General features: G+C 54.9%; 1 protein-coding gene across 3 annotated transcripts in view; it reads left to right on the top strand.

Annotated features, from left to right (window-relative positions):
• LTBP2 (latent transforming growth factor beta binding protein 2) overlaps positions 1 to 12,268 on the top strand; it is a 95,376-nt gene that overhangs the window by 77,497 nt on the left and 5,611 nt on the right. For 2 of the 3 annotated variants that reach the window (XM_018082374.2, XM_018082376.2), the window contains exons 14-30: positions 650 to 689; positions 1,089 to 1,184; positions 2,257 to 2,382; positions 2,567 to 2,695; positions 3,102 to 3,221; positions 3,923 to 4,042; positions 4,249 to 4,371; positions 7,120 to 7,242; positions 7,556 to 7,681; positions 7,779 to 7,901; positions 8,134 to 8,265; positions 9,423 to 9,542; positions 10,284 to 10,427; positions 10,702 to 10,893; positions 11,016 to 11,096; positions 11,717 to 11,845; positions 12,094 to 12,234. In XM_018082374.2, the coding sequence (XP_017937863.2) occupies positions 650 to 689; positions 1,089 to 1,184; positions 2,257 to 2,382; positions 2,567 to 2,695; positions 3,102 to 3,221; positions 3,923 to 4,042; positions 4,249 to 4,371; positions 7,120 to 7,242; positions 7,556 to 7,681; positions 7,779 to 7,901; positions 8,134 to 8,265; positions 9,423 to 9,542; positions 10,284 to 10,427; positions 10,702 to 10,893; positions 11,016 to 11,096; positions 11,717 to 11,845; positions 12,094 to 12,234 (2,065 nt within the window). The remainder of the gene's footprint in view (positions 1 to 649; positions 690 to 1,088; positions 1,185 to 2,256; positions 2,383 to 2,566; positions 2,696 to 3,101; positions 3,222 to 3,922; positions 4,043 to 4,248; positions 4,372 to 7,119; positions 7,243 to 7,555; positions 7,682 to 7,778; positions 7,902 to 8,133; positions 8,266 to 9,422; positions 9,543 to 10,283; positions 10,428 to 10,701; positions 10,894 to 11,015; positions 11,097 to 11,716; positions 11,846 to 12,093; positions 12,235 to 12,268) is intronic. The other variant, XM_018082375.2, reaches the window with a different exon arrangement.

Genomic DNA, 12,268 nt, shown 5'->3' with positions numbered 1-12,268 from the left:
TTGCCATGTGCATGTGAGAAATCTCAAGACAGAGCAGAAATTTGAACCAAAACTTCCAAATGTGAAACAGAGTTAGTCTGGAATTCATGTTGCTCAGCTGCTGGTTTTGTTCATCCATTGTGGAAAGCTCCCTGGAGCAGAGACTCAGGCTGTGCTCCAGCATTTCCTTTGTCAGCCATAGGTTTGCCAGGGGGGGATGCTGAGAAAAAGGTTCTAGCACCAAGCACCTTTCTAGTAGGCAGCACTCTTGAGGCAGGCAGAAGTAGCAGCTGTCCTCAGCAGCAGCTGTCCTCAGCACCCCAGAGCTGCCAGTGACAGTGACAGTATTTACCATACCTGGATGACCTTCTTGGTCACCTTGGGGAGGTACCTACCTGGTAGCAGTGCCTTGGGTCTCACCTGTATAGTTTGCTGGCTTGGCCTCTCTGTGGGCAGCCCCCAGGCATGGCCTGGAGCTGTATTTTGCCCAGGATGATGTGCTCAGGACAGAGTGGCCCTGCCAGCTGCACCTAGCCATGACGCTTCTCCTCCCAGGATGGTCTCTTAGGGAACAAGAGGAGCCAGGAGGTGGGTGGGAAAATGTCTCAGGGATGCTGCATCCCTGTTTCATGCATGAGAATTGAGGCAGTCCTATATTTCTGTCCCTCAGGGCACTGCTGATGCCACTGCAGAGCCTGACACACACAGAGGTGAGTGCCAGGCTGGTGGGAGGGCAGGGTGCTTGTGGGGAAGAGAACAGGGCAGTGAGAAGGGAGGAGAGTGGGGAGACTGGGAACTGCCTCCTCTGCATAGAAGCCCCCAGTGGGCAGGATGGGCTCCTGGCTGGGCTGGCTGTGGGGCAGTGCAGAGAACCCCTGTCACACTGGGGTGGCTGGCTGATGTGGAGATGTAGGAATGTGGGGAGGTGATGAATATCCTGCAAGGTGGAGGAGACTGTGTTAAATAATAAGGTGATAGTGTTGCTGCAACCACCCTGCATCCCCTTCCCGTGAGCTTTTTTGGGGCTATGGTTGCAGGGCCACCCAGCACAGGTGAACCTTGGGCATGCACCTCTGCCTGTTTGCCTCACCTCTCTTCTCCTTCCACAGCAGAGGAAGAGGAGTTCTGGCATGGTCCTCCCCAGCCTGGCCCCATCACCACCTGGGATGCTGCTGCTCCAACACAGGTGCCAGCACAGGGCTCAGGTGTGTGTGTCCACCACTCTTGGGCATTTCCTGCCTCTCTTTGCCTGGTACTACAGGGAAATGATGTCCTAAGCTCTGCCCAGGGGCCCTCTCCCTTCACCAGTCTGCTTGTCTTCCCATGCCCCCCCCTTTGAATTCCCAAAGAAGAGTCCCTGCCCTACCACCCTGGGGTGTTGTCCCAGTCTGGTCTCACCTGCTGCCAGGCAGGGAAAGCTGGCCGGCCATGGGGAGACAAAAGAGTGATCCTGTATGGGAAGTAAGGTGTTTGGCTCTCTGAGCCCTTCCCTGCCTGCAGCTCCCTTGCCCGCGCAGCAGTGCCTGCCGAGCGGGGATGGATCACACGCCCGCTCGGGTGGCTTTGGCCCCGTGCCCCCCGTGGCGTGAGCTGACTCATCGGGAAGGGGGAGCACACGGGGAGGCATGTGGCTCCCGGGGCGGCTTGTTTACTGCGCCGGAAACAAGGGCGCTGTTGTTCCACGGTTGCTCAAGTGTCTGGGAGTGTGGCCCCTGCCCTGCGCCGGGGGCTGGAGCACCTTGGGGAGCAGGCCTGGCGGAGGCACCTTGCTGAGGAATGCATCTTCCTCAATAGCCTTTTGTTTGGGGTTGGGCTACCCCCCCAACCCTGGCTGGCTCGATTCCGAAGGGTGTGTGGTGCCCCGCTCCCCTCCCACTACCGTCCGTGCTCTGCTTAGCAGGGTGATGCAGGGAAGGAGGTCTCTGCTGTCACCCCAAAGGAGCCCCATCACAGGTGCCAGGCTCTGCTGCCAAGGCATGGGGCTGCAGGCTTCCTCACCACCCTTATTTGGGGCCAAGGTACAGGTGTGCAGTACAGGGGACTGGTCATCCCAGCTGGGCTCAGCCCAGAGTAGCTGTAGGAGGTGGTAGGGTCTGCTGTGTCTCCTGTGCAGCCCTGCAGGTACAGGCTGCCTGAAGAAGCAGATGAGCAGGCTCAGCGTTGCTCTCCAAGAAGGGGGAAAAGCAGGCTCCTGGCACAGTACTGGGGACAAAAAGCAGACACTAAACTCTGTGCACCTTTTGGTGCTGCCCCCAACTCCATGCTCTCTCCTCCCAGGGGTCAGCGGCTGTGCCTCTTCACCCCTCTCCTGTGGAGCTGGTACTTGTGTTCTCACTCCAGAGGGATACAGCTGTTCGTGCCACCCTGGCTACACCTTGGACCCCAGCCGCCTCCGCTGCATTGGTAGGTTGTCACCTGTTCTGCCAGCTGGGCCTCAACAGACTATTCAGTCCTTCAGGCTCTTGGGGGAAGGTTTTCTGGCAGCTCTGCTGAGCCCCTGCCCACCTGGTGCACTGCAGGGCTGGCAGGGGGCTGGCAGTCAGCTGAAGGTGGTGACTACCTGTCTTCCTTCCCTGCCTGGGCACAGATGAAGATGAGTGTCTGAAAGACTCTTGTGCTGGAAGAGGTCGCTGCATCAATAGTGTGGGCTCCTATTTCTGCCTTTGTTACTCTGGGTACACCCTGGCTGTCTCGGAGGGCAAGCAGAGCTGTAAAGGTAAGTGGTGTCCACCTGGCACAAGGCTGCCACCTTCCCAGAGCTTCTCTGTTCTCTCATGCTCTGTCATGAATGTGCACACACATATGTGTGCACACAAAAATGCCCACCTGCACACCCTCCCTTCCCACAGCTGTCCATGGACAGCTTGATCCATGGGGATTACCTTCTCCTGCTTGCTCAGGGACAGGACCTTGCCCATGATGATCTGGGCAAGAGTCTGTGATGCCAACTCTGATCACTGCTTTGTGGCAAGGAAGTGCTAGGGCAGATGAGGGATGGAGGAGAGTCCTGGCACTGGTCCCTTGGGTAGAGCCATATGCAGGTGGAGCAGGTCCTCACTTGCACCCAGCCGTCCTGAGGTTGGAGGGGGAAGACTCAGGGCTGTCTCCCTGTCTATTGCCAGACCGAGATGAATGTGAGCAGCCTTCTATCTGCCGAGGACAGCGATGCATCAACACCCCTGGTTCCTACCACTGCCAGTGCAAGGAGGGCTTTGCCATGAGCCCCAGAGGACAGTGTGAAGGTGAAGCTTGCTGCCCCCTGTTCCCCTGCCCCTCCAACCCACCCTCTGCATGAACACTTCATTTCCTCATCACTCGGTGCCTCCTCCTGGAAGGGAGGTAGGACACCCCCATGTTGGTCTGCCAACTCCCCAAGGGCTGCCTGTCCTCTCCTCTGACTGCAGAAGGAACAGGCTCTCCTGGGTAGAGGGATGTGCCTGATCAAAGATTCCCCTTTTTTAATAGCTCATCTCCATCATAGAGTGGGAGGCTATTTCAGGAGGCAGTACAGGAAACAGGGCATGCACAGATTGCTGCTCCCCCCTCCCTTCCCCTGAACGACCTCCAGAAAGCACTTGCCTTAAGGACTTCCTGAGTTGGAGGTTGCATCCTAATCATAGTTATGAAAGGCTGTGATGAAACAGCCCTGCACAGATGTTCTCTGATCCCTTTCTCTGCCCATGCACATTCCTGGCCTTGACAACATCCTTCGGCAGTGAGTTGTGCTGCTGGCTTATGTCAGCCCTCAGGCATGGGCGTAGGATCCTGAGTGATAAGTGGGGCCATAGAAAGTGTTGCCTAAGCCCCAGCAAACTCATCTCTGCTCCTATTGGGCATCGCTGTGCCCTGGAGGGGAAGTCTGGGGATCCAGCTGGAGAGGATACACTGGAGAACGCTGCACTGTTTATCTTTGGGAGCCTGAGAGGAGTGTGTTTCTTGGCAGATGTCAACGAGTGTGCAGATCACAGCTCTTGCCCCAGTGCGAGATGTGTCAATACTCTGGGATCCTACAAGTGTATCAGCTGTGGGGATGGCTACCAGCCCAGGAACGGGAGATGTATTGGTAAGAAACTTGGGTTGCCTCTGGGAAGCATCCTTGCCCCCCACAGCAGTGCTTCCTGCAAGCCTCTAAAGGAGCAGATGCACAGGCAGCACCCTTCTCCTGCAGGAGGCCAGCCTGCGTGGCCAGGGCATCATGTCCTCATGGCTTGCTTGGTAGGGAATGCAAGCACCCTCCCATACCATGTTGTCTTCTGCTGTGTCACACAGATACGGACGAGTGTCTTGTGGAGGGGACTTGTACTCATGGACGGTGTGTCAACCTGGATGGCTCCTTCCGCTGTTCCTGCTACCGGGGCTACAAGGTGGCACCTGATGGGAAAAGCTGCCAAGGTACCAGGGAGCCATAAGTGCAGACACTCTGAAGTGTCACACAGTCCAGAGATTTCCCTAGACTCTTCCTGAGCACTTGGCTCTGCCTGAGTCCTGGCCACCGTGCTGGCTGGTTACCCCAACACATGTGCCCCTGGTCATGGTTGCTCTGCATCTTTTCTACTCATCTCACTCTCCCTCATGTGCTTATGCAGACATAGATGAGTGCACAGCCCAGGCACTTCTGGACTCTGCCTCAACACTAAGGGTTCCTACTCCTGCATGGCTTGTGACACCGGCTATGCTGTCTCTAGAGATGGCAGCATGTGTGAAGGTATCCCTTTCCCAGGACAGAAGGGCAGGTGCTGGAGGGAATGAGAGGAGAGACATTGCCATAGCTGGGTTACTGGTGGGGCAAGAGGACTTCAGGTTTCAGGATCCTTTTCCAACTCTTTAGCTTCCTGTTCACCAGAGAACATGGAGGGGTGCAAGCAGACATCACCTGGAGCAGCAGGAAGGTGATTTTCCTCACACAGGAAAGGGATGGGGGGAAGGATTCATTGATAAGACTCCTGGACTATTGATGATCTAGGAGGTGCTGACAAAGGCCAGAGGAGTACAGGTGGCCTGGAAACATTGGCAGAGAGTTGTGTGTGGTTCAGTTCAACTGTGTGCCTGGGAGCATGAACCTCAAATGTAGGTCCTCAACAGAAGGAGAAACCTTGGATCCACAGCCCACGGACAGACTGTGGGCAGCCAGGTTTCATAATTTTTACCCAGCCCCTAATGTAACTTGGACATGTTTAAAAAGGAAAGCTTAGATCAAGGACTCTGCCTGATCAAGGTATGCTGTCAGAGAGTTAACACCAGCATCGATTTGTGTTGGTTGTAGTGCTGAGACATGAGAGTGCTGCAGTCCCTGCCTTTCAGCCTGACTGCCCCAGTATAGGCAGGGAAATTCCCTCCCCGGTGGCTGCCCTTGGGGGTTGTCCTGGGCTTGAGATGGTTTGAATCGAGCAAGGGAAGGGAGAGGGCAGACCTGGCAAAAGTATTTGTTTAAAGATTGGCCACGTGCTGAGAATTTCTCTCTAGAGCACTGCAGAGCTCTGCAGCCTGCACGTAGCTGGCAAATTGAAGATCTTGCCTTCAATGTGACTCTCAGAAGGATCCCCCTGCATGTGGGCCTCCAGTGGGGGAGGAGAAGGATGTTTTACTCCCATTATTCTTCTCTGTTTTGGTGTCTGAGAAAGCCAGTGTTATATGAACTTATTTTCCAATTGATTTTTGGGTGTGATGGAAGAAGCATTGTTTGATGTCTTACATCTGCCCTTCCCTTTTCCCAAGACTCCACATGAGCCGCCCCATCTCAGCCACCTTGCCCCAGCCGTTTCATGAGGGCATCTTATCAGGGTTTGATACTGTTTAGGTCATACTGACCTGATGGCAGGATGGCATGTTCTTCCCTGCCTTGGCTGGTAGCCTTGTCTGTGGATTTAGGTTTCACATTTGAAAAATGATAAGGGTTTTGTAATATTTTTTTGGTAAATAAACTAGGTTTTGGTTCCTCTCCAGAAGAATTCAATAATATTTCTACTTTCAACCCTTTGAGACTGAAAAGTTGGGAATCCTGCCCTGAAGTGGTAGGGAGCAATGCTCATTCATGCTTGTGGCATGCTTAGTGCTCTGCAAAGGGAAAAAGGTCCCTCCCTGCCCCCAGGAGCTGCTTTAGCTCCTGTCAGGGGAGTAGTGTAGAGCAGGACTCCCTCCACTAGTGTGTCTTTTGGTGCCTGCACACCAGCCCATCCTTCTGACTACCAGTGTTTTCCAATGCTTGCCCCTGCCTCATCGGCCCCAGGCAGCAGCAGTCTGCTGGCATCTCACATGAGGAAGGGAAGGTACCCCCTCCTCCTTTGCTGTGAGCAAAATCCTCAGAATGCCAGCAAGCTCTGGCCAAGGCCTAGGGGAGTTGGGTGGGAGAGGGTTTGTGGGGAGCTCTGCAGTTGGGTAAGAGCTGTTGTAGGCCCCTGGACAGCTCTGCCATGAGAAAGATGTTGTAGGCAAGTCTGGCAGGTGGGAAAGTGGAGCCTCAAAAAGTAAGGCTGGTGCTGTGTTAATTTGCTGATGTTTGCTCTTGTGCAGAGAGGATTTGTCAGCAACTGTGGCTCTCAGCTGGCCTCTTGGTGGTGTGGTACCCAGTGCAAAGCTCTGCTGGAGACAGACACTGGAGTTAGCAGTATCCCCATGCTCAGAGAATCACAGAATGTCCAAGGTTGGAGGGGACCTCTGGATGTCATCTTATCCAACCCCCTGCTCAAGCAGGGCCACCAAGAGCTGGCTGCCCAGGACCATGTCCAGATGGCTTTTGAATATCTCCAAGGAGGGAGACTCCATAACCTCCTTGGGCAACCTATGCCAGTGCTCAGTCACTGTCACAGTAAAAGAGTGTTTCCTGATGTTCACACGGGACCTCCTGTATTTCAGTTTGTGCCCCTTGCCTCTGGTCCTGTCACTGGGCACCACTGACTTGGTGCTGAAATAATGTTTATCCTGATCTCTCTGGTGGAAAGGAGTGAAGAGTCTGGGCTGACTCCTCACACCTTGGTAACAGGGAAGTCCACCCTCTTCTCACTGTAATGGGATGGTCTGAGAGGGCAGCTCAAGCCCACCTTGCAGGCCAACAGCTGGGTGATGGCTTCTCTGGGTGAGGATCTTCCCCAGTCGTGGCTAGAGCTGGGGCCTCACTCTGTGCTGTGCCCTTCTACTTGGCAGATATGGATGAGTGTGAGGACCCTGATGTTCAGTGCCTGTGGGGAGAATGCAGGAACACTCCAGGCTCCTACAAGTGCCACTGCCAGGCTGGCTTTGAGCTCATCAATGGCACTGTGTGTGAAGGTATGAACCCCATCCGTGCAGCCCTCTGGGTACAGTACCTACAGCCTCCCTGTGGATCCCCCTTCTTTCTCAGCAGGGGGGATGCCAGTGCCAGCGCAGGTGATGCCACCATGCATGGCACATCCATAAACTTGTAGTCAAATTCGGGATCACTATGGACAGAGAAGATCTCTGTCTCCATGGTGGGAAAACCAGGGGCCAGGAGCCCTTTAAGGGCTGCCCGTAAGAGACTGGGAAGAGGGAATCTATGTGGCTTTGGTGAAGGATGTCCCCCAGGGCTGGATGCGTGGCCCTGACTCTGTTCCCTCTGCAGATGTGAACGAGTGCCTGAACAGTGAGATCTGCAGCCCCAATGGCGAGTGTCTCAACAGTCATGGATCCTACTTCTGCATTTGTGCTCCTGGTTTCTCAAATGTGGCTGGCGGAGTCAGCTGCCAAGGTGAGCTGGAGGGTGGCAGAGACATACCTTAGGTCCTGCCCTCTGCTCCCTCCCCTGCTGTGAGATCCAGGTTGATGTTTTTGTCCTGATTTCACAGATGTGGATGAATGTGCAGACAAGTCCCGGTGCTCACAAGGCCAGTGTCTGAACACAGAAGGCTCCTACAGGTGTCTGTGTGAGAACGGATTCAAACACTCGCAGGAGACTGATGACTGCGTGGGTGAGAGCTCATCATTGGGGAGATTAGCTCCCTGGAATTTGAGGGGATGGATGCAGCCAGTGCAGGGGAGAGGGCAGTTCTGCTCCCAGCACCCAGACTTGCTGGTGACTTGTAAGGAGGACTAGTAATGGCTCAGGGCTTCTGGCCAACTGAAATTAACTCAGATGATTCAGTGAGCAAGCAGGGTCCCCATCTGACCATCCTCATCCCCTTGCTCTCCTCCTCCCTGCAGACGTGGATGAGTGTAAAGAATATGGGGATGCCATCTGCGGCACATGGCGGTGCCAGAACAGCCTGGGCTCCTACCATTGTATCATGGGCTGCCAGCCTGGCTTCCACTGGACCCCCTTGGGTGACTGCATTGGTGAGTACAGCCTTGGGAGTCCTGTCCCTCCCCCTGGCAGGAACAGGATGGCTGTGGGACATTTCTGCCAGAGGCGTGAGGGAGGAGGAGGAAATGTGTGGCTGGTGGAGAGGCAGATAATGCTGAGAGCTTGTTTTTTGGCTGCACTGCCTGCTTGCGTCTAGACTTCTCTCTTCCTGGCATCTGGAACAGACACCTCATTGTACTGCTTTCCGCTCAGGGAGAGTCCTGGGCAGGTTACAGCCATTGCAAGCTTGGGTCTGAACTGCAGCTCCCCGTAAACTGTGCTTGCTGGGGTCAGTTCCAGTCACCTGCCTGGCAGGCCTGGGTGAGCAGAAAGGCTGCTGGTGCCACTGTGCTCTAAGCTGGGAGTCTGGCTTTGGAGCCCAGGCTCCAGCATAGAGGAAAGAGCAAAGGGATTTCTGCAGTTTTTGAGGCTCCCCCTAGCTCAGGGAAGGCTGCAGCAAGGAGGAGCTGCTGCCAACCACTGGGCTCTGGGCTGCGCCAAGACTCAGATGTAGCATGTGGAGCTGCTCCTGGGCTTGGGAGCAGTGGGCTGTAGGCATGTAGCTGCTCTGGCTGCTCCAAGGAAAACTCTTCTGTGCAGCAGTTGAAAGGGAGCAGGACTGTAAACCTGTCCTCTGTAGGCAGAGAACCCAGTTGTGATTGTCCCACCACACTCCCTGGCACTATAGCAGTTGAAGAAGGACCAGGTCAAGAAGAATGGGGCAGGAGGGTTTCATCCTTCATCTGTCTGCACTTGCCTCACACCGGTTGCACGCTTGCATCTCCTGCCAATGTGAGCCTGAAGGCTCTGTGTCCCTTTATACCTCTGCAGGAAACTGTGCTGCCTTCAGTCACCCCTGCCAGCCACTTACCATGTTTCCCATCCATTTCCCATTTCCACTTTGCTCTTGTTGCTCTATTCACATGGCCTCTTTGCAGCTCTCTATGTTGCAGGAAGCCTCTCTTTAACACACACACTCATAGCAACTCATAGCACAGTGAGTGAGTTGGGCAGTCAGACCCAGTCCCTCACATCATGGGAATGCCTGCCCCGGCCCCAGATCTTGGGGTCAGAGCAGAAGGGCCTGGGTAGGGATGTCCACTGGGAGAGGTGAGGTCTGGGGCAATTCCTGCTCTCCACTCCACTGCAGACATTGACGAGTGCGCCAACGAGACACTGTGTGGGAGCCACGGCTTCTGCGAGAACTCAGATGGCTCCTTCCGCTGCCTCTGCGACCGTGGCTATGAGAGCTCTGGGCACTACTGCGTTGGTGAGTCCGCCAGGGTCACTCTGCCAGTCAGTGAAGCAGAGCCATCAGTAAGTAGATGCCAGGCTATTGTCCCTGCTGTGTGATGGCTCCTGGACCTCAGATGGGGACTGCATCCACACTTGGAGAATCGCACACGTGGACAGGGCAGCTTATGGAGTCAAACCCCCTCCCAGCAGATCTTTGTGATTGCAAAGGAGCAGGGCTCTGAAAAAGCAAGTGGTTCCCAGTGAACGTGGAGTGAACCTTTTCTGTCCAGGTGGAAGGGAGGTCCTTGGGGGATAGAGGCACTAAAGGTGCTAGAGAGGTACTTTGATGGGTGCCTGTAGAGAACAGGCAGGGTGTATTATAAGGAAAAACATTTTCACCATGAAGACAGACAGGCAGTGGAACAGATGTCTACGATGGCTATGCAGTTGCCATCCTTGGAGGTTTTAAAGACCAAACAAGACAAAGCTCTGAGTAGCCTGGTGGGATTCCATAACTGGCCCTGCTTTGAGCTGGAGGTTGGACTAGAGGCCTCCAGTGGTCCCTTCAAACTTAGATGATCCTGTGATCCAGCGACCCACTGCAGGCTGGAGTTCAGAGCATGAAGCTCTTGTCAGGCTTGTGTTGAGCCACAATTTGAGCACAGCTCTCAGCTCATCTCTAGTAGCTTCCATCTCTCTACTGAAGGGTGATCTCATGCTGCAGACCATGCCCAGGCAGGGCTCCCACTGCCCACTGCTGCCCCTTGCTTTGCAGATGTAAATGAGTGTGAACTGATGGTCGCCGTGTGCGGAACTGCACTTTGTGAGAATGTGGAGGGATCCTTCTTGTGCCTCTGCCCCAGTGACCACGAGGAGTACAACACAGAGGCAGGGCAATGCCAGCCCCGAACTGCCATGGGTGAGTAGGCAACTAGGACAGAAGCATGGGTGACAGCTAGAGCAGGAGTGTGGTAGCCCTGGCTGGGGTGACATAAAGCTGATGGACTGACAGGGCTGTACAAGCCTCCACAGACATGGGCACACTTTTGTCTGGGGAGAGCTGAGGAGCCTGGAAGTGCGGACCTGGGAAGGCCACACTGCCAGTGGTGGATGTACTCTGGGACCGTCTAGGTGTGGGATGCTGTCTTGGGGTGCCAAGGACCCCATCCCATCCTTGCTCTACTGTCTTCTAGAGGGCTCCGACACACACGCAGCCCACCTCTCTGACAGCGCAGAGCGCAAGCAGTGTTACTACCACATCAGTGACGTTCGCCTGTGTGACAGCGTCCTGGCCAAGAACATCACCAAGGAGGAGTGCTGCTGTACTGTGGGGGCAGCCTGGGGTGACAACTGTGAGACTTACCCCTGCCCCATCCTAGGCACAGGTAGGACTGTGGCCCCACCACAGTAGGCATGGCCAGTGCTCTGCCTGCCAGTTCCACCTTGGTTGCACTAATGAGCTGTTTCTTTGCTTTCCATCTCCCTTTGGCATCTGCCTCCTGGTCAGTGGAGTACCAAGAGATCTGCCCTCTTGGGAAGGGCTATATTCCCCAGGAAGATTTGCTCTCAGGAAAAATCTCTTTCACAGGTACTAGTGGCATTTTCTTTCATTTCTTCCAGGGGGAAGAGGGAGGGCACTGTGAAAAAGCCCTGCATGGAGATGCATTGACAGAACTATCTCCCTGGGCCTGTGGTGGTGGATGCTAACATCCTGCTGCTGCTTTCCTCCATCCAGAGAAATCCCAGATTGCCAAGGTGGAAGTGCCCCTCCCTCTAGTCCTGCCTCGCTGCTGGCAGTGATTCATTCTTGGTGCAGATCTTCCATGCCCATTATGAACCAGGGATGGGGACCATTAAGACACAACCCTTCCAGTTACTGATCAGATCTCCCAGTGGCCAGCTGGCTCAGTCTTTGACACTTCACCTCCAGGGGTGTTGCGTTCTTGACTTTCCAGAAATGCACATGAATTTCCTTTTTGTGAAAGTATCCTGTTCAACATCATTCCTCCTCCTGCTCTGCCTGTGGGTGCTTCCCCTTTGCTCCCAAGCGCAGGACCAGTGGGAGAGGTGGGGGCTTCATTTGGGGACCTGTCAGTGATCCAGGCCAAGGTGCCGTGCTGGCTTTCTGCAGGTACAGCACCCAACCCACCTTGCTTCCATGGCTGCACTCCCTGAGACACTCTTTCCCTCCCTCCATCCCTGTCTCAGACATGGACGAGTGTGAGATATTTGGCTCCGAGTTCTGCCGCAACGGACAGTGTTTGAACACAGTGCCAGGCTACAAGTGCTTCTGCCGTACGGGCTACTTCTATGACTCCAGCAGGCTTGAGTGTGTTGGTAAGATGGCCCTCAAAGAGCAGTGGGAACCACACTGTCCATAGAGGGACAGCCATGCTGCTGCACCCAGACTTGTCCCTGCTGCCCATGGTACAGGGCCAGGTCTAGGTAACAGGCTTCCTGGGACCCTCCTGGGGAACAAGACTGGAGGTGGTGGGAGCCCCTGAGGTCTCTCTTTGGGCAAGGAAAGGGTCACATTGCTCATGTCTGCCAGACTGAAACATTACTCTGTCCTTGTGTGTGGGCAGACCAGGATGAGTGTCAGAACGAAGTGTACTGCATCAATGGTGAATGTCTGAACACGGAAGGCTCCTACCACTGCTTCTGCAGCCTCCCTCTTGTGCTGGATGCCACTGGCAACCGGTGTGTGAATTTCTCCAGCAGGGCAGGTGAGCCTGATCTCCCACTGCAGCACACCTTTGC

The sequence above is a fragment of the Manacus vitellinus genome, unplaced genomic scaffold, assembly GCF_001715985.3.
Source record: "Manacus vitellinus isolate BGI_N305 unplaced genomic scaffold, ASM171598v3 scaffold_6_pilon, whole genome shotgun sequence".
Classification (NCBI taxonomy): Eukaryota; Metazoa; Chordata; class Aves; order Passeriformes; family Pipridae; genus Manacus; species Manacus vitellinus.
Note: the sequence above shows the minus strand (reverse complement) of the source record. Positions and strands in the feature narration are given on the sequence as shown.